The 27,435-nt window shown below is 42.5% G+C and overlaps 1 protein-coding gene across 1 annotated transcript in view; it reads left to right on the plus strand.

Moving 5' to 3' along the window:
• The window catches only part of myt1lb (myelin transcription factor 1-like, b), a 90,303-nt gene that overhangs the window by 18,444 nt on the left and 44,424 nt on the right, over window positions 1–27,435 (plus strand). The window contains exons 2-4 of the mRNA XM_034124599.1: window positions 9,284–9,397; window positions 15,377–15,422; window positions 17,094–17,127. Coding sequence (XP_033980490.1) covers window positions 15,377–15,422; window positions 17,094–17,127 — 80 coding nt within the window. The 5' untranslated portion in view covers window positions 9,284–9,397. The remainder of the gene's footprint in view (window positions 1–9,283; window positions 9,398–15,376; window positions 15,423–17,093; window positions 17,128–27,435) is intronic.

A 27,435-nucleotide genomic window follows, 5' to 3' on the forward strand; every position in this document is an offset into this window, starting at 1 on the left:
TCTCTTAGCTGGGTGTGTTTGCTATTTCGTCCTGATAAATGCTGCTGTGCTCTCTAATTCAGAGGACAGAGCCAGTCAATATCAGCTCTACAGTAGCAAAGTACTTACCATGTCGCCAAAGTGTTCTAGCTTGGATCACTTCAAACCCTTCATTCTACTTAGATTCTAAGAGGTGTTTTAGAAGTAGAGGTGTTATTATTGGTACACGTCTAGTTACACATTATTACTTTGCTTTGAATCATTAACCATTATGTTGTGTTTGAAATATTAACAATACGATAGTTCAAAGTGTCCCATAAAGACTAATTTAGCTGCAAGCCTTGATCAGGACATTGTGAAAGAAGGACATACTTAGTTCCTCCATTGCTCCATAGATCACAGGCCTTTTACAGACACAAGTTTCACTGATAAAACACATGACTGTTCTATTGATATGTATCTGTAAATAGAGCCATACCAGTCTGACAGTGAACCAAGTGCGTGCGTGCGTGCGTGCGTGCGTGCGTGCGTGCGTGCGTGCGTGCGTGCGTGCAAATGGTCTCTGACTGTCAGGGAGCAATGTTGAATTACCGTGTGATTCATTCAAATCGAAACAAATTCGCTCTCTTGTCGTCCAGCGCCTTTGACTCCCACACTGGAGATATGAGTCCTATTTGAGGAGAGAGTGTGGGGACATTTTCTGTTCCCTTCTATTAGGCTGCTATTTTTGTGCCACAGGATACCCAGTGACTGTGTAGAGCCCTGTCAGTGACGAATGTGTTTGTGTGAGAAACAGGGGTGGGGTGCCTTCCCACAGGAAGGTGTGCAAGTGTGTGAGAGTGAGTGAGAGATGGATGGAATTGGGGGGATATTCAGTATATGTTCTATCTTACCTGCAGGACTGTGTGTTACAGAGAGAGAAAGAGACAGAGTGTGTGTACAGTGGTGGGGTGTTCTCTCTCACTTTCAGGCTTGCTCGCCTGCGGTGATTCAGTGTGTGTATGCCCATTAGCTTGCCCTAGTGTGTGTATATCTTTGAATGTGAAATGTCTGCTGTTCTGTGTGCTTGTGTGTGTGTCTGTGTGTGTGTTTGTATGCCTGCCAGCTTAGTAAGTTGAGGATACGTGTGTGTCTGTGTGTGTGTGTGTGTGTGTCTGTGTGTGTATGTGTGTTTGTGCGCGCGCCTGCTGTCATCCAGGGGGTAAAGCCTCAGGACATATAGGGTCATGTGACAGACAGCCCTATCTATCTATCTGCAGACTGCATCATTGGTATTCTGGGTAGACACTGGCAGCCAAGCATGTGGGGAGGTGGGGGGGAGTGTGTGAGAGAGAAAGAGAGAGAGAGAGTGAGAAAAAAGAGCTATGAAAAGAAGAGGGGGATTTCAGGGGGGGAGAAAAAAAATAGAATCGAGAACAATAGTGCTCATCAGTGCATTGAGACCTGGATGCAATCAGACACACACCCCTACACACACACACACACACACACACACACACACACACACACACACACACACACACACACACACACACACACACACACACACACACACACACACACACACACACACACGAGAGCATTTATACTGACCTGTGCACTCATAACCATGCTTGCACATCCACACAGACTGTCATCCAGTCATGCATCAGTACTGTTAAATGCAGGCACACACACACATCCTGCCTGTATACACACACACACACACACACACACACACACACACACACACACACACACACACACACACACACACACACACACACACACACACACACACACACACACACACACCACACACACACACCTACACAGCGCCGTCCTTGCCAATTCATAAGGGGGATCTGATATGAATAACGAGAAGGACGATGCCACAAGGACTAAATGTTTGAAAATGTCATCAGCGACAACAAAAGGAGCTATTTCATTAGCCGGGGCAGAGCACTCCAACTCAGCACAGTTTATCATAGCTTAGGGTTAAACTCTCATCTGATGTGCTCAAAGACAGCTAACCTTCAAAAGACGCTTCGCCATCCTTTTTACTGCACAGATACCGCACACTGCCTCTCCGGATTGATCCCCCTGTCTGTCTACTGAGGAGAGATTGTACATGCCTTTGCTGTAAATAAGCGTTCAGCCTACATTGACCGACGGCCACATGCAGGGGTATCAGTTCACTAACAAAGGCCCAGGATCTAATATCTATTTGCCAGCAAAACAGTCAGATCTGCTTATATCAAAAAGTCCAGACGACAAGTGGAGCAATAAGTGATGACTGAGGAGATGTTGTGTTATTATTGGTCGGTCTCAGGAATTGTTAGAGTTTACATTTGTTGTTGACACGTGTGCCCCTTGAGTAAGAATTTGAGCTGAACTGACAAAGAATCTCTTATTCTTAACATTAAAATGACCGTGTGACAAGACACGAGGAAAGATGACTAAATCATTCTAATACATACTGTAAGGGATACTTGTTTGATCCATTAACTAGCATTTAACAAAAGCTTGCTCAAACCTGATTAGCAGTGCCTCTTGGACAATAAAAAGAAACAAGAATGCAACAACATGCCATTATATAAGTTTGTAAAAGGTTTTTCTCAGTGCATCATTTGTTAACCAATGTTTAATGAACACATTTAAGGCATCATAAAAACATTTTTGATGTTAGGTGTATGTTAAAAAACAGATCACCTGCAAATATAATTAACAGATTTTTAAAGGTGTCATTATCAGCCACAGAAATCCAGTATGATTATAAACAGTGTTCATTTTAATCTGATGTTGCGTGAATGTAATAAAAACCCTTAGCAAATGTAGTATTTTGGGCTATGAATGCTCAGCTTCGTGGCTCATGTAAAAATAAAATGTGAGAAACATAAACTAGGGATAATGTCAGTGTTGATTTCCCCTTGAAGTAAGCCACCAATCCATTTTTGGCTTCAGCTAAGTCCATCACAAATCTAACCTTAATATCTACAGAGAATCTAATCAGCAGGTAATAACTCGGCAATAGCATCAGTCTGTGGTTGGTAAAAACAAAAGTTATCACCTCAAAGTTTGGAAAAGTGATATTAAATGGGACGGACCAAAAAGCTTCTTAATTGAGCCTTAATGTTTTCTCTCTCTTGATGTAGAGCTCTCCGTCACAGAACACCGTACAGCAGCAGTCACAGTGTGGTCTCCTGTCGGTGAAGCTGCCGTGCAGGCACTGTTTCCCTGTGGCTTTTCCAAGTCTTGGCTGTCTCACTCCTCAACCTTGGTGTTCTATAGCTGCTGGGGATGAGAGATGGTGTTAACACTTCTCAAGGCGTAAATCACCTCTCTCTCTCCCTCGCTCTCGCTCCCTCTGTCTTGCTCCACCTTACACTCTCTCTCTCTCTCTCTATCTCTGCCCCTCACTGCAATGTGGTTCCTTCACTCGCTATCTGTGCTAAGAGGTGATTGGAGTCTTCCCAGTCTGATAATGGACCACATAAACACACACACGCACACACACACACACACTCACACACACACACACTCACACTCACACACATACCTCTGTACAGCCACAGAGTAGAGAGTGAAGCAGAGAGAGAGAGAGAGAGAGAGAGAGAGAGAGAGGAGACTCATCAAGTAATTAAGGCCCTGGCTCTCCCTTGGAAATTAAAGGAATGGCCCTTTGCCCCCCTTCTCTCTCCCTCCTCTCTCTGTCTCCCTCTCTCTCTCTTCCTCTTCCTGCTGGGCTGATTGCTGTCTGGCTTCTCTCCTCACCTGAGTATTTCACTCTCTCTCCCAGGCAGCCAACCCACAATGCATTGTGCTTGTGATTACCCCACTGTGGGTAATTGCGGCAGTGGTTTTCTCAACGTTATTTTCCCCACTCTCTGCCCTTACGGAGGAGCAGGCAAGGTCCTTTAAGAGAGCAGAAGGGGTTAGGGGTGCGTGATTATTTTTGTTTGCCATTTGTGCGTATGTGTGTCTCCTTTGGAGGGGCGCGCTAATAATAAATGCACTGCATGCGTTCCTGTGTTATTTATTTTTACTTTTTGTGATTAGGCGTGTTTGAGTACAGTGCAGCAGCAGGTCACACATGGTCAGGTCCATTTCTCATGTACTCCATGAGAAAAGCAGGTCAGAAAAGTGCTTTTACCTCGGCTCACTCTCCCTCTTTGATGGGAGCAGGGAACTCATAAAGAGCCGGTCCACTTCACTACCTGACAGCTTCTCTCACCCCTGAACCTCGGCGGCTCAGATACACCACATTTCCTTTGATTTTGTGAGATTTTGACCAGCAAGCAGATTAGTTTTGTAGCTGTTGTAACAAGAAGCACCCAACAGTTAAACTGCAAGTGGTTTTAATACAGTTTGCTCAGTTTGACTTGTATTCTCGCCAGACCTTCCTCGTGCTTTGGCTTCACAATACTCAATAAGATAAGAAGTGAGGATAGAAAATAGAAGGGACGATGCGTGCCAGTAGAGCGTAACAGTATCAAAAGAAGCCAGCCAAATCCACTGACTTATTTTTTTTATATCTCTATATACATTTGTTATAACTATAGCAGCATTGTAGTCTAATCGTTCAATTTCTTGACATTGATAAAACATTTTTTACGAGTAGACATTACTTAAAATATGTCATTCAGTTTACCCTAAATATCTAGAACTCAGATGAAAGTTGTATTACACAAATGTAATCTTCTGAAATGTACTTTTCACAGAGGAACTTGAAAAAAGAGAGTTGTTTGAAGACGTCTTCGCAGCAATATGGATATCAGATTAGGGCCTCTGTAACTTCTTTACAACAAACAGTATGCTCATAATAATATAGGACTGTAGGTTGAAGTACGTGGGATTTAAGTTAAGTTACTTATATTTAAGCTCTATTTGCTGTTGGTATTGATCACGACATTTCTGGTAACCATGACATCTCTGCAAATGATCAGTGTGTAGCAAATATCCTACCATACTATTTATAATTCTTCAACTTTCAGAGCCTCATGAGTTAAATAAGGGCGACTAAAGTGTTTGCATTGGAAGTGGGTTTACCTAAAAAATAAATACCCTCTGATTTACAGCTGGATTTTTCCCAATTTAAGTCTAAAAAAGCCTCTTTTTGGCCTTACTGTATGGCATCGTTTACTGACCTGGAAGTTTTAATTACTCAGTTAGGCCACAAGGTCAAAATATCTTCAACGTCTGGACGCTGTTCCTCCCGGGCTTTGGTAGCACACATCTGGCTGGCAGTGGTTAAGCTCTGCTATTAGAGGCTGGGGACATTGGCGATAAACTGAGGCACTGTCATAAAAAGTGGCATTATGAAATAAAAGTATCATTAGAGCCATTAGGAAATGAAAACATACTGAGATCGCTCAACTGTTTCATATTCAAGTTGTCTAGATGCAGGGCCATGGGATTCCTCCTGCTGGTTTCTGCTGTATCACTGTATGGAGTGTGGTCAGTGTAATGCCTCGGTGGGATTAAGAGGGCTGGGGTGGTTTAGTTAAGGGATATAGTGGATCAGCTCTTTTTGTATCAACTGAAAGCCTTTTGAGTTACTAACCTCTGCACTGTCTGGACATGGAAGGGACTCCTATATACAGCCAGCTAAATAACAAAGTAAAATAATATGAGGCATAGCAACGTATCTGATGTTAGCACAGCTGTACAATTGAAGAGAGAAGGAGAGAAGTGTTTGGGTCAAAAGGATCCCTTTAAGTTATAAATAGTACTTCCTTATTGGTTATCTTGTGTTTTTTCTTGTTATCGTGTTTGCAGTCCTTTTGAAACATTATTTTCCATAGAACAGTTTCAGGAGGATTGGATACATCTGCCAGCTGGCTTTTTATCAGACCAATCCCATCTCCTTCTCTCTGGGTAATCAGAGCAGCTCAAAACAGACCGTCACCCATCCAACACATACGGTATGTGTACATAAGCACATTCATTTCAGTTCTCCTCATCAAGTTATCTTGTGCTCTTCTTTGCATCTCAACACTCCTCTCACCTCACCAGCTTCTCTCCCCGAGGAGCTGGCTTGTATGTACATTTAAAAAGAGTGCAGGGTCATTTAAGGATCTTCCATATGACGCAGTGGAAAGACAGGATACACCATTCCTGTTATCACCTGACATCCATCAGACACATGTAGCTATCCTCTGACACATCTAGGTTCAGCAGCAGCACGAGGGCATTCAGGCCAAGAAATCATAGTCGCTACTTCACCTCAGCTGTGTGCATGTGTGTGTGTGTGTGTGTGTGTCCTAAAGGAGATGAACAGGCACTGAGAAGAACACAGGATATAGAACAGAGAGAGGGAGAGCAATAGAGAGTGAGATTTCATCTCCTCTCTGCCTGTATACATATCTGTGAGAATGTAGGTCAGGCAGCCCCAGCCACTCTCAGAGCCTGGGAGAAAGAGATTGCTGTGTGCGTGTGTGCGTGTGTGCGTGTGTGCGCGTGTGTGCGTGTGTGTGTGTGTGTGTGGTGTGTGTGTGTGTGTGTGTGTGTGTGTGTGTGTGTGTGTGTGTGTGTGTGTGTGTGTGTGTGTGTGTGTGTGTGTTGTGTGTGTGTGTGTGTGTGTGTGTGTGTGTGTGTGTGTGTGTGTGTGTGTTGTGTGTGTGTGTGTGTGTGTGTGTGTGTGTTGTGTGTGTGTGTGTGTGGTGTGTGTGTGTGTGTGCGTGCGTGCGTGCGTGTGTGCAAACACATCACATGAATAAAGCATGTATCTCTCTTGTAATATGTGCTTTTTGTGTGTGCCCCTTGTCCTCACGTGCCGTATGTGTGCTTCTTTATATGATTGATGTGATTGGAGTCCTCTGTATGTTGTGTTTGTCTAAAATGCCTGTCATGTCTGACGTATCACAGAATATGTCACAGCAGACATCACAGCCCACTCTCCGTACTGCAGTGTACATACATACAATAGGGTTTCAGTACAGTGTGTGTGTGTGTGTGTGTGTGTGTGTGTGTCATCCCAGGCTATTTACAGTGTGTGTGTGATAGATACAGGAGCCCAGTAAAGGGCAGGCATGTTCCTGTGTCATTCTCCAAGGGATATACTGAGAAAATCACACACAAGCAAACACACACACTTGTCGGATTCTGGGCTGAAAATAAGTCTACCAGCACGTTGTCATATAATCTACTTTTGTAACAGAGGGGATATAAAAGAATAGCTTGTCCTTGTGCACATGTTAGTCTGTAAACATCTGTGTGTTTTATGGCTGCATTTCGCCACTGATTTTACAAATTGATTGAGATTCACAAGCGGCCGATTTGAATGGATTTGATTCCACTACTGAAATGAATGTGTTGCTGCTGCTTAGCATTCAGATGATTAGATCCCTGCATGTTTTGATTAAACTGCGGTAATCAAGTTAAAGCTTCACACAACTGCTACAAAAAACGAGTAAAGAACCAATCCTGGGATTTTTTTTTTATCAATATGTGATTATTCATATGAAAATATTTTATTTCAAACCCAGCCCTAGTGTGTATTGTGTTGAGATTGTGTGTGTGTGTGGGTGTGTTTGCTGTTCTTTGAGGGCTCTCCCATTGCAGTTGAGGCCTATTCTTCCCTTGCTGCGCTCTGTCTGTCTCTGTCCTTGGTGCTGAAACTAGCACAGTAGATTCCTTGAATACCACACACACACATAAGAAACTGAGTGAGCTGTGTTGTTATATGCTTTACCTTTTGTCTTCTTCCTCTCTCTGTTTCTTGTCCCCAACACACACACACACACACACACACACACACACACACACACACACACACACACACACACACACACACACACACACACTTTCTTTTATATAGAGATATACGGGGGGAATGTGAACTGTGTTCTGATGAAGAGTCAGAGAGCTGTGATTTGTCATCAGCCTCCACAAGAAAACCTTCATCTGAGGACAGAGTCATCACTTGCTGTGATTATAATGACCAAAGGGCTGTGTGTGTGTGTGTGTGTGTGTGTGTGTGTGTGTGTGTGTGTGTGTGTGTGTGTGTGTGTGTGTGTGTGTGTGTGTGTGCGCGTGCGCGCGTGCGTGCGTGCGTGCGTGCGTGCGTGCGTGCGTGCGTCTTTGATTGTGTTGCATGGGATGAAAGCAGGAATGGAATTATGTCACAATGTTTCAAAGAAATAATTTCATATTGGATTTTTGCAAAAAATACACTGACAAATGATAAAACATTTTTATTTTACCAACGGATACACCAATTGATCAGTTTTTTCAAAAATATTTATAAACACGCTTCAAAGCACTTTGATTGTGCATCGTGGCTGTTTTCAAATACAAACCAGCTTTTGACACCAAAAACAAATACGTTAAAGACAGCAGGACCATAGTAGTTCCATTGTTTGCGTTGTTCCCTTTACAACACATTCACACTGTTTCCAGCTCGCCCATGCTTAAGATTCACACAACAAAGGAAGTGGACAAAAGGTAAACACAGAGGTGTGTGCGTCTGAGATGAAGGGTAAAGAAACCCCTGCTGGTTCAAAGTAAAGTCTGCTTATGCGTGTAACAGCCACCTTTTACATAACGCACAGCAGCCACTCGTACAGTATGTGCCTATGGTTGTGTTTGTCCTGAGGGACCAGCTATTGTTTTTGATTTAAGCCGCTTTGAAATAGGTTGGGAATCGCTGCGTGTGTGTGTTTGTGTGTGCGTTGGTGTGCACTTGTGTACGTGTAATGGGCCGTCTGGTAGACTCCCTATGGGGGCCTTCAGTCTTTGTGATGGTCCCTATACACCCTCAACACCTCATCTGTTCTCTCCCATACGTTCTCTCAATTAGCAGCAATGGATGGAGAGAAACAAAGAGAGTCAGGGAACGCAGGCAGTGTTCCAGCGCGTACTATGTTCATTCACACCTCTATCTTTCCTCCTCTCAGTCTGCATTAAGACTATTTGACCTTTTTTTTTTTTTTTTTAAAGCATGGCATCGACGCGTTTCTCTCTCCTCTGTCGCTCTCCCTCTCCTCCTCTAACTCAGCTAAGGGTGGAGAGCAGAGGAGAGAAATCATGGAGGCAGGCACGGATCATTAGCTATATTTGTCCCCACTTCCTGCAGAAGATGATAGATCTAGCTAATTACCCCATGTTGCCAAGCCTATCGCACACGACAAGCGGCCGTCGTTATGGCGGAAATCAACGCTCACTTGGCGTGTTGCCGCATAGCTGATGCTATATGACTATTCATGAGCAGAGAGTCAAAGGAGAAGAGGAACCTTCTGATCCTGTCATGGCTGTATATGAATGTGATTCTGCTGCAAATGGTTTTACTGATGCACGTCTTCTTCTTCTTCTTCCCCCTGTGTAGAAAATGAGTTTGGAGGAGGCGTGGTGAGACGTTCCTCTCCGGCTGAAAGTCAGTAGGTCACGGTGGAAGCACAGGACCGGACCAAAGAGCTGTCTCAACCCCTGACCCTTTCAGGTAGTGGAGCACTTCCTGTTTTCATCTTAAGTGTGTTTGCTGTATGGATCATGCAAGCTGGTGCAGGCAAAGAAAACAAATCTGAAGTGTACGAGTTGCTAGTTTTTTCAATATATATTATTCATACATTCAAACACAAATAGAAACATAGTAGTACACAATATCACTAATGTCAACAGCGCAGCTCACAACACTAAAATAATAATATATATAAATAGGCAAAAGCTGTGGTGCAGAGCAGAAGTTGCCAATTTCACTGTACAGGTTTATCTGGCATGAGTCTGAATGGACAAACAAATCCAAAATGTTTTATATGACAGGGGAAACCTTTTTTCATAACCATTTTAAATAGTTATAAACCCATCTTGTAAGCCACATTTTAAATAAAGATCATCCTTAGTCAGAACTATTTATTATTATTTGTGGAATTCCAGGTAAAAGTTTTTAAAACCTGCATGCTTAGGTAAGTGATATCATTTTTATGTTTTAAAATATAATCACGTTATTTCTACTGACCCTTTTTAATTGACCTGTTCAAACAAAACCCTATACAAAGAATTTCAAATACACCTACAGCTTACTTCCAAAAACAGTTCAATGAATTCTGTTCCCTTCTTAGCAACAATGCCATTATCTAAGATCAAATATTTTTAGATTAAGAAAATCAGGCTGAATAGAATCATGATTTTGTAAAGCCAAAGTATCCAACCTGATCCACTGATCATACAGGTAACACACACAAATCCTTCCCATCCTGAACTGTAACAGCTGTCTCTGGACCAGCTGATAAATGGTTGTATTGTATTCTGATCCCACTCTAACCATTTGAGAGCCCTGCTCTCACCCACCTGAGCCATTTTCCATACGAGTCACTCCCCAGATTTGTAGTCTCTCCTTCTGTCTCCATCACCCTCACTCTCTTTCTCACTGTGACTGTCAGCGCCCACTCAGATGCTTTCTCCGCAGCCCTTCACACTAATTCAGATGCACTTAGCTTCGGTTTGGCACACATGTTTACTCTCACTAGATGATGCACGCCGTAAATACCTATTTGCAGTGAAATTCGATAGTGCCAGTGCAGTTTCGGTGTGTGCATGCTGCTACACTGTACAGAATACTAATCTGTGTGTGTGTGTGTGTGTGTGTGTGTGTGTGTGTGTGTGTGTGTGTGTGTGTGTGTGTGTGTGTGTGTGTGTGTGTGTGTGTGTGTGTTGTGTGTGTGTGTGTGTGTGTGTGTGTGTGTGTGTGTGTGTGTGTGTGTGTGTGTGTGTGTGTGTGTGTGTGTGTGGGTGGAGGTTGGGTTGGGCACCATATGCCTGAAACGCAGTCTCCCAAAACCTCAAGGTGAAACAAAAGGAAACTGATAACGATGTGAATTGTTGTGACAGATGTCTGTGCGCCCCCATCCCCCCATCATCAAAATGATAAACACACACACATACAAAATGCTTGTTCTATGTTTCAGCGCGTATTACAACAATCGCTGTATTTCTTATCATGTTTCATTCCCAGCAATTTCTCCATCAAACCGCACCAACTCTGTAGTTGTTTCTTTTGCAATTTGTCTGTGTCTGATGGCGTTCCTCTGTCCTATGTACTGATAGAGACACCTCATAATAGGCTCTGCCACTTTATTTCCCAAGGAATAGGAATTTACATATTGTTTTCATTTTGAGTCCAAATGTACAATCAATACCAACACAAACACAGTTGTCCTTCTGACAGCTCTTTTTTCCAAAATGCAGGCTGAATCAAATGTTTAGCCGCATTCCACATTCCATTCACGTGCATTTATTAAGGATGGCAATCTTTAACAAGCATTTTTTGTCAACCCTCACACCAAATGTGCTGCATATTAATTCAAATGTATGGATGCAAATGACAGAACATGGTGACAACTTCAGGAGAACACATATAGAGGCAATATATGTTAGATAGGAATATGAAATACATCCCAGTGGGGGTCATTTGAATTGAGATTTAGTTGAATTACTCCAACACACGTTAGGTACTTCCAAGTTGCATATGTGGTCCCACCATTAAGTTAGTGCAGCGTTTCTCAAAGTGTGGGGCCCGCCCCACTGGTGGGGCGCAGAGATGTGATGGGTGGGTTGCGAATGGACGCGATAAACGGGAGATTATTTTGTTATTAATTTTTTGGACCTCAGGCCGGAATGGAACCTGGGTCCTCGCAGGCGGTAGTGGACTGTTACAGCCGGAGACTCGCTACGGCGGTGGACTTTCACAGCGTTTGCGGCGGTACCGGCGCAGCGGCGCTGTGAAAGTCCACGGTCCACCTATGCCAGAGCCAGTGGCCCACCGAAGGCAGCAGCCCACCAACGGCAGCGGCCCACCGGGAAAAGTCCCGAATCTCCCGATGGCCAATCCGAGCCTGCTCACACACACACACAACTGAAACCAAAATCATTTACAAACATATGTAAAAATCTCTCATAAACACATATGAAATGCACTCACACACACATATGAAATCCAAAGTTATTCACATATACATGTGAAACGCTCTCATATAGGCTACACATGTGAAACACACTCACACATGAAATGCACTCATATATACACATATGAAATGCTCTCACACACACACACGAAACACTCATGCTTTTATTTATATGATTTTATTTGTTATTATTGACTGATGTTATTTCTTATTGATTTTAATTGTTATTATTGACTGATGTTTTTTGTTATAAGATGTAGGCTAGAACTTGACGTTATTTAAATACATTTGACGATTTATGAAAAAAATCATTGCAAACAGACATTTTTTAATCAGACTTTTTAACATTTCATGTTTCAGATACTCCAATACGTTTTGAAATGGTGTATTTAAATTACTTTATATGAATTGCTGGTTGTGTAGAAATCAGAGAGAATTGTCTTTGGATCTTGCTTCATTATATGTGTTTGCTTAACTATCCAAGCTCAACCGTTGGTGCTTGGATCAGCGTGACTCTGTGGTTTTTCACCCGGCCCCATGCGCCATTGATCCGGGGTCTAATTGAGACGCAGACAGAGAAGGAGTGGGCCTCCTCCTAATCCTCAATAAGCAGGCTAACCTTCATTACAGCAGTGACATTTTCCCATGGGGTGCTAGGAGAGAGAAACAGCCAGATAGAATATGATGGCTCTCCAACATATGGTGAGCCGCAGAGGCGTGCATGCTCTCTGGGTCCAGCGCTCTCACAGAGCCTTGAGGGAAGGAAGCGAGGAAACAAAACTTCCGCTGCTCTAAATGTTTCATTCTGCTGCTGGATTCTCTTGTTGTAGACGCTGACGCAGGCCATGTTCAAAACCTGGGCCCTCAGCGAGAGTCTGGAGGCTTCAGAGAAGCACTGTTAGTATGCGCATAGGGGGGTGCACTTTATCTAAACATGCATTCATATAGTAGTCAACAGATGATATGCTGCTTCTGCCATTCTGCATCAGGTTGGGACTATTTCTCTATTTTATTATTTACCTATTCTATTTTTATTAGCAGGAGAATTTTAAATCAAAATAGTATTTTTCTAAACACTGTGTGATACAAGGGATGGTAATGCCTGTCACGAAAGTTTAAAATTGTAACGAACGGCATGAAAAATAATTTGTTTAGAAAAGAAGTGGGAAGAACAATACCTTCCAAACAGAGGAAGAAAAGAGCACTACCTACAGAAACAAATAGAAATACATTACAGCACCGCCCACAATGATTGACAAGTGATCTCTGGGTATTTCAGCACAGAAACAGCGGCAGTGGGTACACAGTAACTCATATAGAAGAACAAAACTATGAGTGAAATGAATTGGACTTTAATTTGGCTTAAGAGTTAGATGCTACCGATATTTAGGGCGGTCTGGAATAACGTCTGTCCGTACAATAGTCCATGTGCTAGGGCTGCTCAATTAATCATATTTTAATCGCAATTACGATTATGGCTTGCAACGATTACGAAAACAACGTAATCGAAATAAAACGATTATTCTTTTATTATTATTATTACTTTTTATTTTATTGGTTTTTCAGTTGAATTATACTTAAAGTTCAGGGTAATCAACTGTTAAAAACATACTGTTCAAATGTTCTTTCTCCAATAAATTGATGATTTCAAAGTAAATGGATAATCGTTTTTAATAATCGTGATATCAATTATTGACCCAAATAATCGAGATTATGATTTTTGCCATAATGGAGCAGCCCTACCATGTGCTGAGAAACCTTATGTACCCGACATGATTTCTCTTCCCCTTTAAAGTTGCACATGTTGAGGGCTCTTGCTCGTACTGCAGATTGTTCCAGAGCAAAGACTAGACCGGTGAGAGATGCTCACTGAGAGAGGACTAACTCCACTTTGCTCACATGACTACTTCGGAGAAAACCAAGGTTACTCACTCGCATAGGTACACACTCAGTACTCTACGCTCAGTCTGTCTGAATGAGTGCCTGAAAGGGGAGAGGAGACTGGATTGATAAGTTGTTATTTCCCTTTTTCTTTTAATATCCATTGCCATGGTAACAACAGTTAAGCTTCATGGAAAATATAAAAATAATATATATTTCTACATAGTATAGTTGAGCCTTCCCAAAATACTCTAGGTCTTTTCCTCCCTGCCACGCTAATAAGATTTATAAGGTATCCTTGCCTTTCATCTTTTTATTTTTCTCCAGCTGAAACATTTATGGGCATTCATAAAGAAACACACCATTAAGGCTGAGGGGCTCTACAGTACAGTAAGTGTGGTGTTAATAAATCATGTTTAATAAAAAGAGACATCCAAACAGGGCCACGGCCCCCGTCAGAGTCCAAACCCAGCACCATGAATATTTAGGGACATCTGGAAATAACAGAGCGACGTTAAGGCTCCTCAACAATTTATGATGTGTTGGTGCGGGAGAGACCTACCTTTAGAGGGATGTATGTTGCACTGACATACATGAAAGTGAGGTGGAAGGGAGGATAATGCTTACTCTGGCATAATAAGAGCATGAAAGCAGGGAATATTGAGGAGGCGACAGCATAAATGGAAACCATGCTGTTAATGTTGAATGGTGTTATGTCTGCAGTACATGTGTAGAATGATGGTCACGCATTCATGAATAGACAGATGGATGGATGGATGGAGGATATGATAAATACTTCACATGGGATTTGCATCATTTCAAAATGGGGATTTATATTCCTTCCTAAAACGGAATATAGGGATATTCATTTAATACTTTTTTGATCTCTTTTTTCAATTTACAAACAATTTGATCTGTTTGAAAAATTAGTCTTTCTATAATCTGTTTTAGTTTTAAGTTATTTCCTGGAATACTGAGTACACTTAAAGGTGGGGTAGGTAATTCACTTCAGATACACTTTTTGTTATATTCCATGGAATGCTCTTAACATCCCGATAGCAATGAATACATGAAATGCTTTGACAATAAATACATAAAAAAATATCATCTGTGGAAGCCGTGGCGCTGTAAAAAGCACGACCAATCATCTAAGCCGGCCCGGCTAAAATAACTGGATGGCCTACCTGCCTGTCAGCCTTCCATCTCGTGCACAAACTTATCTCGTGCCCTCATGCGCGTTCGTGTGTGTTGGAGGAGGGGCTCTGTAAGGAAGTCTGAAGGAAGGGGCAGATTTTTTTCGGCTGCGTACTTTCAAATTCTAGCGCACTCGAGCTGGTTTCTCCATTTTTTCCTACCCTACCTTTAACACCATATTAACACTAAATATTATTTTTTTATTTAAGAGATCCTTTCATTCACATGCTTTCATTTATATTCGGCAGTTTTACTGCCCAAGAAATCTATACAGAAACCTGTCAGATATCAGGGATCCTAATGTACCTTAGTCTTTAAATCACTTAACTGTTGGACAAAGGGTAATACTTTACCCTGAGCAATAAGGAACATATATCCCAATTAAATATCATTGATCAGCTCCGTGGTGTGTGTTTAACTGCTTGTTTGCGCCTTCTCTGCAGATGGAGGTGGGTGCAGACGATAAGCGCCATCGAACACGCTCCAAAGGTATCTGCACGGACACACGCGTACACACAGCGGCACTGACATTCAGCGTGACCTTCCCCCCCCCCACACACACACACACACACACACACACACACACACACACACACACACACACACACACACACACACACACATACTGTACATACACCACTGCACAAATCCCAGACTGTCACAGTTGAGTTGCCTCTCCTCACCGCTCTCTCTTCCTCTATCCCTTTTTATTGTTTCCCAGCAGAAACAGAATAACAAAGGCATTCAAAGAGCTTTGTTCCAAATCCAATACATACAGTGATATCTAATCCTACACAATGATACATAGTGCAAAGTGAAAACACATTTTGGAACTATAAATAAACAAATGCGGTAACTCTGTTTGAGCTGATGAACTGGTGAAACCTTTTGACTTGTTCAGGTCCTTTGTGTACTTGGTCACATATAACAAGTAGGTTCTCACGTTAGCCCTTGTCCTGCTCCCAGCTCTCCAGTCCACTCTCACAGGTTTAAAGCATCTCAAACGAAATGACCATCAGAGGATCCTCTTGATGCATATTTCATTTCACTTTAGAAAATGTCAAACATCTTTGACCGAACAAAGAAGGTGTTGACCATTGTTCCGACATCAAGAGGATCATGCACTGTGTGGTGAAGGCTACGACCATGAGCCCCCTGTTTGATTGGGTGACATGTGTCCTCTGCATGTCGGCCAATGAGGGAACAAAGAGGAGGACTGCCACTTTAATCGTCTTCCAGGCTGTGTCCAAAATCACTATTCCCTCATTTGATACTTCTTCTATATCAGAATATGATCAGATCATTTGTACTTGTTTCATTGACTGAATACTTCTATACATGCCACAGACACATCAATTATAACGTGGATCATTTTATGAATTAAATATTATAAACTTTCATGAACAAAATCACTATCTTTACCGTTGGCGAAGCTCATTATAAAAAATGTGTCAGACATATAATATATAATATAAAAGCAATTATAGAAGCAGCACAAGAACATGTAGCATATTCGATAGAACAAATGTGCAACAAATAAAGAAAACTGAAAAACAACATACTGAAATATAAAACACAGTACACTTTAGTACACAAAAAGTCAAACTCAACTACATCAACATGTTGATATTAAAATAACATTTAATTTGATACTAAATTAAATGTTCATTTTAAACTAAAATAATAATACTAGAATAATATACTATGTTGTATAAATATTCTTTATATTATGTAATGTTTACAACCCTAACAGAAAAACTATGAGCATAGCTAGCACATTCTAATCCCCTCCAATCAGATTCCATCTGCACATGCATGCACCGAAACACATGTGTAGCTACTGTCTAAGCACCTTGATATTTAAAAAAAAAGCTCATAGCAGATTGGATCTCATATCTCTTAAAGTACTATAAATAATAATGATCAACATAAGACAGAGATACCATCTAAAAATGATTTATGAGTACGAAGTGTTTCAATGGAAACTCATTTCATGGTAAACCTACACACATTAGAAGTCACGATGATCGGCTACTCAGCGGGTTCCTTTTCATGTGTTATACAAAGAGCCTGTGGATTTAGAATGCACTAGTCAGTCCTGTTCATAATCTCTCTCCCCCTCTCTCTCTCTCCCCCCCCCTCTCTATCGCTCTCTCTTAGTGCCTGTGGATCCAGCATTAACAGAGCTTTTCAGGTCAGTGGAATTTAAAAAGTGCACTGCACTGATACACACACACAAACACACACAAAAGCAACACAAATCCACAGACAGGCGGAAAATGGAGACGGTTACACAAACACATACTAATACACACCCACACACTAAATTGGCCTGCTGTTGTCTAAGTGCTGAGGCAGAGACAGTCAAACACTGCCTGGATCAACTGTCCCCTTCTCACTCTTCCTCTGCGCTGTGATAGCTGCCCTCGCTTCAGCAACACTCTCCAAAGTGTGTTTTGATGCCAGTTATTTCTCTTTCTTGCTCTTTCTTTGGTCCCTCTGCTTTCCTCCCTTCTTACTGTTGCTTCAGCCACACAGTTCCATTCTCTATCCTCATTCCTCACTCTGTGTCTCTTTGGACATCTTCAATGTCACAAAAGATGAAAACAGCACCAACATATATCTTTTTCTTCGACCAAATAATTTCTTATACAAATTCACATTCTGTAAATTACATATGCAGGTTTTGTCAACTTATAATGCTCCAACTAGACAAGTAAAATAATTGTTTTTCTCGTATGCACTTATTGATACTTAGCGTGACAGACAATTATCCATTCATTACCCATGCAGCACAACTCTTTCTCTCTTTCTACGCCTACTGCCTTAAAGTTGTTGTCGGGTGAGTTGAGTGGGCGGAAGGTAGAACACTTCTTTTTTTTGTGTTTAAAAGTTTTCTTTGTCACTGGAAACAAATCTTTCCAGCGTTTTTTTAAAACTATTGTCCTTTTTTAAAGAAATTCAGCCAAGGACGGATGTCATGGTTGGGGAAATTACAAATAGAAGCAAAGCTTTGATACACATTGATTTCTGCTGCAAAGTACATTGTTTAACAATGGGGTCAGGGAGATTTTGAAACCAGACTTAAGTGTATCTTCTGCATAGGCTTCACCACTCTACCCCGTTCATTCATATGAAAGTTACTCAGTGGCGCATTTAGCCAAAAGGGCCAGACTCTCAAGTACAATATTACCAGGACTAGGGATCTGGGTCCAGAGAGCATTTCATCTTGCATTTCCCCTAAGCCCCTCCCCCAATCTGCAGCGTCACGGCTGGTCTTGGCTTATTTAGATGATTGTAGAGGGAAAGTAACTCTGGATTCGACATTTAGCTCCTTTCACAACTTACAGTAAAGGACCTAATGTTGTAATTAAGGTATATTCAATTTTCATACATGGTAGTTGTTTTGAAATTATATGCTGATTTACACATCTCTTTCCCAATGTTAGTGGATGGTGAAAAAGTATTTTTGGGCCCATGACATTACAGAAGCTGTAGTACCACTGTTTGGCCACTACACACATTTGAATGCCCGGCTCACTTCCTGAGCAATCACAGTAGTCAGCAGTAAAAGAATATAGAATCGGAGGATGAAATCCTAAACCCTCTTTAATGGTCACACATGTTCATGCACAAATCAATCACAGCGAAGTGTAGTCTCTGCCTTTTACCCTATAGTAGTAGGAGCAGTGGGCAGCTATTGGACAGCGCCCGAGGAGCAGTGGGGGGGGGGGGGGGGGGTGTCCGGTGCCCGGTGCCTTGGAGGTGAACTGGGAAATCTCCAAGTAGCAGTCCACACTCCATATTTTTAAACTGTTCGGGACTTGAACCAGCAACCCTACGGCTCACAGTCCAAGCCCCTACTGACTGAGCCACTGCCGGATGAACTACAGTACTCACCAAGGAGTTCAGCTGAAGATGAATAGTTATCACTCTGAGCACAAAACCAAACCTTTTCAATAATAAATGTATTGACTTGACTGAAGAGCCTCTATACTGATGAGTCAAATCCCTTGAGTGGCAGCCCTCACTCTGGGTACTGAAATGATACACAAAACAAACTAATCAAAAATTGTTTTCAATGTACGAGGCTCTCGTAAGAATTGGCCCTAATGGAGCCCTTACCCTGGCGTTGTAACAGCTTATTGACGTATGTTCCACACAGCGCAACACAGTCTCTGGGGAGGAAGAGGAGTGTAGCCCAAAGGATCTAACCGGAGTTCATTAATGTTAGCCACTCTGTCCACACCACGTCCACTTCTGACCGCTAGCATGCACACAGACTCCAGAATAGATTTGACATATACTTTTGTCTTCATTTGCGTTGTGTAAAGTATAACATGCTTGGGAATTCAGTAGTGGCTATTCCAGCGTCCTCTACTTGTCTTTGCGAGTTGTTTCCACACTAATAATGTGTGAATTTCATTTTGTCCTTGGCTGTGTGGAAGGGGGTGTTTGCAGCTCAGATAAGGGTTCCTGCTACCTATATATCAATACAATATTATTCCACCTGGAAGATTACTGTGTAGCCTTTAGCTGATATTCATAGATTGTACAAGGTGTACTCTCCCTCCTCTCTCTCCTCAATCCCGCATCCCTCTGCCCATTTTCCATCACCTCCCTCTCTCACTTAGTTCCCTCTCCCTCCCTCCCCTCCCCTTACTCTGCTGCTGCCTGCAGATAGTAATTAATCAGGGGATCGATGTGAAGCCTATCTCCAGGCTGAGGCGTCTATAATGTCGATAATGCTGCTCGATGGCCTCTCTCCCCGGAGAGCTGATAGTCTTCAGGACGAACACGCTTGACTTTGCATGAAGCAGCCTGGACTGCGTCAGATGGACCGCTGCCGTTACGCTTGTGTGCGTGTGTGTTTCTTATTTACAAACGCCAACACAGGTTTGCACATTGACAAGGGTCAGGTGAATGATAGCGTATTACTAGACTGAGAGAATCTCAAAATATAGAAAGGTTGACTATTTTAGGATTCAACTAAAGACTGGATAGTAAATGCTTTTATAGAATTGTCAGTGTTCCTCATTGACATTGAACAGGGCTCTATCTTTCACAACTGGATCAGTTCAAGGTTCAAGGTTCAAGGTTCTTTATTGTCAATCTGACATAGCTACAGAGTAATTATGCAGTTGAAAATCTTATGTCACAGGCTTCTCCAACAATGCAACATAATAACATAACATAATAACAATAAGAGCAAGAGCAATACAAAAATAGTAATAGTTATAAAAATGAAATAAAGTTATGATGTGGAATAGTGCAGTATGAGTCTATATACAAGTTATTGGAATGATATATATATATTAGGTATTAGATACATACTACTGAGTAGCAGTTGAATGTTTGATGTTGTTTCAACAGTTCAATTGTTTAACAGTCTCACTGCCCGCGGGAAGAAACTGTCTCCGTCTGATGGAGTTTGATGGAATAGTAGAATATAAGACATGAGTCTGGATTTCACAGTTATGCAGTCTTGATAAAAATGTATCTTAAGCTGTTGGGAGAGCTTTGTGTTATTTGGTTTCATTTGAAAATAACATATTCTGCTCATTTTCAGGTTCATCTTTGTACTTTGCGTCTCTACTGTGACATGTTTCCATGATTTCATGTTCAGAAAGCTCTTTATTTTTCTCATACTGCCTCTTTCCACCTTTTTCTGATTGGTTTGCTGGCCGGCTCTGTTATCATTGGTCAACCCCTTAGAGATGTCCCGCCCCTTAGCCTATCACGTACAATGTGTTTGAGTGCTCGCCGATAGAAGCGCAAGTGTTACATAGTGACGTCACTATGTTATGGAAGTAAACAAATTCCAATGGAGGCGTTTCAGGCAGGGGGGGGGGAGTGTGTGGGAGAGAAACTTTGGGATGTTAGCCTTTGCAGACCGTTTACATGCACTAAAACCTATCTGACATACTACAGGAAAGGGAAAGCCCCGAAAAGCCTAATAGGGCCTCTTTAAGCCTTTTTTATAAATGATATGTAAGTCATTGAAGTCGGCCAGATTCCAGCTTGCATCACAGATATGGCTTTGAGGTGCCTGACTCTGATGGCTTCAGACGTCTTCTTCAGCACTTCAGATATGGAACAGTCATAGTAATCATAGACCCTCAGGACAGCAAACTGAAGTCTGTATTCTATATGACAAAAGTGTAGGAGAAGCAACAAGCTTGCTTTATTGAACTGGTAGTAGTATTGTGCACAATACGGGTTCAGGGCTTCCGTGTGTTGTTGTAGCTGCCCTCCGTCTGCGGCTATAAATAGCAGCTACTATAAAAATTGGACGGTAAAGGCATGCCTTTCTATTCGAAGCTCTAATTACATGGTTGAATTTCTTTTATGAAAGAAAAGAAACAAAGAAAGCTTTAACAGAGACCCCATCTCAATAAACCTCATCATGGTTTTCACAAGCAAGGTGGGTTTTGGGGAGGAGCTGTGCTAGACGGAGCTCACAGCATAAACATTCCCCTCCAAGTCTCTTTTGTCATTTGCATATTTACAGTCTGCCATGCTAATCGTGTTTATTGGGGTGTATAAGTACTGCGCATGAGCTCAATAGGGGAGGATAGCTTTGTGCCAGAGACTGCATTGGGAGGCTCTGGGATAAAAATGGCCCCCTTCCCCCCATTTCGCGAGATGAACGGCTCCTCTTCCAGTAAACCAATTTCAAAAGACAAAAAGAGCTGTCTTACGTAACTAGGACAGCTCAGGATTGTGCTAATTATGGTTTTAATGTTCAGTAAATAATTCCCCAGATTTTTTACATAGCCAAGAATTTGTGAAGATATATTTGTGTTTTCGGTGTTGTGTGGTTGAGCAGGTGCAGTTCTTCAAAATCACATCATGAAAGAGAGCTGAATCCATACTATGTGATGGATGTCTAGCTTACAGGAATAAGGTATTTGTTCACTTGACTGCATGTATCAGAAAATATTATAGAACAAATTACACCCCTTGAAAAAGCTATCAATATGTAAAGGTGTTCAAGGTGGATGTCTCAGTGCCTAAGGCTGGCTCGCAAAGGTAAACTATTCACTCGCTGATTTGCATTAATACTAACAAAAAAATTCAAAATCCAGATTTGCACGATTTCACCTTGAGCACGTAGATTTCATTGTCAGCCCCCGTGTGCTTTTGCTCTGAAGTGTTGAGCACAGTTAAGTAAGGTGGATAACTGCTAAAGCTGTCAGATTTGCTGCTCTCATACAAAAGACATGAGGTTGTCCTCTGTGGCGCCTGGCCGAATGAGAGGGGCGTACAGTCCGGGCTCTGCCTTTAATTGCCGGTGTCAGAGCTGAAACATGGCCGAACAGGAAATGAGCAAGTTAATGAAACGTTTTAATTATTCAACATAATTGTGGAACGTGACGAGCGTGTCGGTGAATCCCCGGCCTGGCTGTTCTCACAAGGTGTCTCTTCAGCACACACACATTCCTGCACTGACTCCCTCATTCCCTTTGTCTCACACACACTGAACACTTGCTTTCCCGTGGTGCTCTCCCTCATACTTATTACTGGCCATTCTCTTCCCTGATAGGATGAGTGAGATCAGTCCGTGTTATAATTACTTGCCCTTGTTTGCTCGGGGTCGTACCTCCGAGCCGCCCACCTCCACCCCCCCCCCCGCCGAGCCCGTATGCCCACTGGCCTGAGCCCCCGCAGCCATTCTGCAAATCGCTGCAGAGCGGCGGGAACTGGCATATTGATCTGAGAGCTGGGGAGCACAAGAATGAAAGACTTTTCCCTCATTCTCTATCACTGTCTGTTTGTCTTATACCACACACACACACACACACACACACACACACACACACACACACACACACACACACACACACACACACACACACACACACACACATACCATCGGTGCATGGCGGATAATTAAAGAGAGCTAAAACAAACATGAGGATATCAGTTCATCAGCACGCCTGAGACTGCTTCCTATCTCCCCCTCTGTCTTTGGTCGCTCCTTTCTTCCTTTCTCCTGTTTCCTCATCTTGACATTCCTCTTCTCCTCTCCTTCCTGCCCCCTTTTTAGTTCCCCTCTCTCCCCACAACACCCTTTCCTTCCTTCCTTCCATCCTTCCTCTTTCCCCTCTACCCCTCCCATCTCTCTCGGCTGTCTCTGGCAGAGCTAATTCCCTCTTCAGATGGTGCGGCTCTCATTTGCATACTTATCAAAGTGTTTGGACTATCCGACAGAAGCTGTAGGAAGGTGGGGTCATTAATATGTTAATTACACCCCCCCCTTTTTATCCTCCCCACTCTCCTTTAGATGGCAGCGAATCATCCATATCCTCCACCTCCGCTTTGCACGCAGTCTTTGAATGTTTGAATATCCTCAGAGGCTCTGCAAATGCCATGAGACTGTAGACACACGGGGGTTAGGGTAGATAGTTACCCACCTATTGTTGATGTGTATTGTCTTGTGAGTGTGCACTGTTCCTGGTTGCTAACAACATTTAGACTATCATTAGCAACTATGTTGTGGCCTTTATTTTGTTAAGGGCAATTCACATTCCAGCAACGTTACTTGAGATATTGTTGTGCATTTTAATGAAAGAAATTGAGTGTTTTAAACAAAATCATGGATCTCATGGTAGCTAGCCGATAACATCTACCACCATTGTCACTGTAAGTCAAATGCAAGAAAAAAAGCTTGACAGGCATAGCAACAGTAACCAAGGAGGGCGGGGCTTGGCACACTACCCATTACTAACTCTAATGCACGTCTGAGTTTGAACCATATCTAAAGGCACATTTCCATGAGACAAATGTACATACTGCACTATAGATCAAGGCTAATCCTGGCGTTCAACAAAGCTCAGTTAATGAAGAATCTCTATAGACTGAATCTGCATACTGTACAGGATGCTGTTCCATGTCAGTTTAAGTAACATGATTACCATAATTGTCCTATGGAGAGGTTGCAGGGTCAGTAGTGAAGTCACTCAGCTGAAGGAGTGGGACGTGCCGTTAATTCTGACGGATCTGCTTATGGGCAAAGGTTAATGTGTCATTTATATGTTGGCTGTTGTAGCAAGGCTTGGCTGGCAGAGCGTTGCAGATTACTCAAAGTTGACACAGGTGATTGACTGAGGTGCCTACAACAAGCAACAATGGCTGACATTCATTAAAAAAAGACATGGGAAGTTGTAAGCAAATGTTGGCGCAAGGTATCTTGGGAATTGTTGTCCTTGATCTAGCTTGTTTTGTGTTTTTTTTTTATTTAAATGCTGTGCTTTGCTACGGGAATGCCAAAATCCACAGAATTTGCAAATGTATTCAGTAATATGCCAGCAAACAGAGGTAAGTGGTTCCTGGAATGAAAGGGAAACATGAACATAAATCAACATTTTTTCTGTGGAACAGTGAAGTAACTAGAGACTCAAGTGTTTTCTAAAGTAGGGTTCAATAATTTAACCAGGAGAGTGAAGGCAGAGACACTGTTCCCTGCTCACCAGTTTAGATTTGAGCTTTTCAAGGACAAATAGCAATGGTAACTGCTACCCCACTGGACATGTTTATGTTAAGTAGAGTTTCTTTCAGAGTCTTGCTTTCCCCTCTACTGTCCTTCTTGTTTTCGTATGCCGCTGTGCCTCTGTCAGAGCGCCATGTGGAGGCTTTCTAGGTTAGTATTATGTGTGGTGGATAGAATGAATATAGAAGGGACGACAGTATATTATCACAGGGCCATCTACAGTAAATTACAGATAAACAGTGTGATTTTTACAAGAGGCAACACAGGCTAATGCTTGTATTGTACCCACCATTTCATGTTCTGTCCTTCTCCATGGGTGAAATAGGACAGAACAAAGTTAGGGAAGGTTAGGGAGTGAAACAGGGAAGAGAATCATGGAGAAAGGAAGATAGAGGCGTGTGTGTACAATTGAATGAAAACAACAATACGGCATTGGAAACTAGTGAATGAGGAGAAGGCAAGGAGATTAGAGCAGACAAAAGGTGAGATGAGGAGAGCCATTACCTTGTTCTTAACAACAATAAAAGCCTCACAAATCCAACTGGCCTTGCCTCTGAATACATCTTTTTATCTGTGCCAAACCGAAAGGGTGTTCAATTCAACCCACGCAGGGCAGACTTAACAATTACTCTCACTTTAAACGCAATTTCCTGGACGTGGGGAATGATTGACAGATCGTATCCATGGTGTCAGGGGGGCAGCCACACCCCTCCTGACTAAGGCAGAAATTAGAGAACAGTAGGAGCTAAATTACACCTTAGCAAAGACCTCTGGCAACAGGACAGCAAGGAAAGCATGATGAATGAGAAAAGGATCAGAACAGAAAGGTAGAGGGTGAGTCGCGTGGGAGCATGGAGACGATTGGAGGAAATACATTTGTAGTTACACAGCAGCACGCACACGCACGCACACACACGCACACACTCAGATGCTGGTAGACACACAAACAAACGCACCAAGGTAATGGGTCTGCAGCACTATTGGAGTGCAAAGAGAGAGACACTTAAATGTCATCTCTCCCTCTCTCTCACACACACACAACACACATGCACACACACATTCATCTCCTCTCCCTCTACTATGTCATGCTCTTAAAGCACTCAGACTGATATGAGAGCAGCAAGCAACCAGCAGTGTGGCACAATGAGTCTCATGGTATCTACAGTGGAAGAGCCCATTGGCGTGTCCATATAGTAAGGCAGAGAATAACAGATCTACTGTGGTCCCTCTATGCAAGTCAGGTCTTAAAGGGGCCCTATTTTGCTCAATTTCAGGTTCTTATTTGTATTGTGTGCCTCTCCTCTGACATGTTCTCATACTGCCTGTGCTGCAGCACCTCTTTTCACCCTCTGTCTGAAACCAGAGCCCAGTCTGCTCTGATTGGTTAGCTGGCCGGCTCTGTTGTGATTGGTCAACCGCTTGGAGATGTCCCGCCCCTTAGCCTATCACGTACAATGTGTTAACCAATAGAAGCACAAGTAAACAAAGGAGTCCAATGGAGGCGTTTCAGGCAGGAGGGCAAGTTTGTGGGAGAGGCTCCTTCTTGAGGGAACTTTGGGATTTTAGCCTTTGCAGACAATTGACATGCACACAAACCTATATAAGACACTACAGGAAAGGGACAACCTTAAAAAGCATAAAATGGCCCCTTTAAATGATTAGTTATATACTTTATTTGTGTTACTGTTAATGTTATCATTTTAATAAGCCAAACACAACAATGTCCTGATTATTACTACTTATTAATTACTGTACTGTATGTGTATCCAAACCCAGATATGTCTCATGCTTCAGTGGCATAGAATCCAAAGAAATATTAAAAACCAATCAGTGAGCCACACTGTTGCACTGGGTGATAGGCTTCTTCTTTAAATACACACAATGGGTTTTATTTTCAGTCAATCCCCCCCTGCTGGAGGGAATACTCAGTAAACTGGAGCATCAAATGTGGATTAATCCATATCTGAAAATGGTTCCAGACACATGCACCCTTACGTTCGAGTGAGTTAAGCAGTAGCCAATGGGCTTGGGGCTCGGGGCTGAGTGCAACAGATAGGATGGGGAAGTTGTAAAATATGAAGAGACGTACCAACACGTCTGATTTTTTTTTTTTGCGTAGCTTAAACTTCCATAAAAGTAAAATAATCTGCATTGATTGAGGTTTATGTGTTTCAGAATGGTACTGTTGGTAATCAGGAACAGTGTATATCTGAAGTAAACTTGACTAAAACCAGTGTTTTTCTTGAGTCCAGCTTATAAGCAGCACTGACATCCTTGGCAGACTTATTTATTTGAAGCCATATTGTAGGAGTCAATTGAAGAATACTGTAAATGACTTGTTAAAACAGATGTTCCTTGCAGCGTACTGCCTTACAGCTAGTACTGGTGCCGGACTGCAGTCTGGCGGTCCACTAAGTGTTTGCTGCTAAGACCGACGGCGTACTGTAGGTTTACCTCTATCTGGGTAAAGTGCTGCCAGCCTGGCTTCAAGGGGCCTTGACTGGAGCAGGGCCTCCAGAACAGGCTCTTCACCTGGAGAGAGAGGGGTAGAGAGGCAAAGGGCAGCGCACTGACACACACATTCACACATACTCTCTCTGAAAGCGAACTGACACACATGTAGACATACGAGCCACACACGCTGACACACACCTCCTAAGCCCTCACACACGCACAACCTACTTCACATGTAGAGCAGCGTTCCCAGCTGAGTGCCTCTCTCCAACCTGGCAATTTCAGCGGAAAGAGAATCCAGCTAAAGTACACAGGGCGTCAAGCAGATTTCACAACAGGGGGTTTGAATGGCAGAATGGCCTCACTATAGCCCTCGTTACTGATCCGGCAAGATCCAACTCATCTGTTTCAATAGCACTCTATCATTCACACTTTTGTGGATAGATGGAATTAGATTGCAGAAGTCCCATTTTTTTTGCAGCAGTGTTGGATTGTTTCTGTAAATACTGTTTATCTAGTGCCGCACATATTTAGGGGTAAACACATCTCTATACT

Source organism: Trematomus bernacchii, unplaced genomic scaffold (assembly GCF_902827165.1).
Source record: "Trematomus bernacchii unplaced genomic scaffold, fTreBer1.1, whole genome shotgun sequence".
In the NCBI taxonomy this organism is placed as follows: Eukaryota; Metazoa; Chordata; class Actinopteri; order Perciformes; family Nototheniidae; genus Trematomus; species Trematomus bernacchii.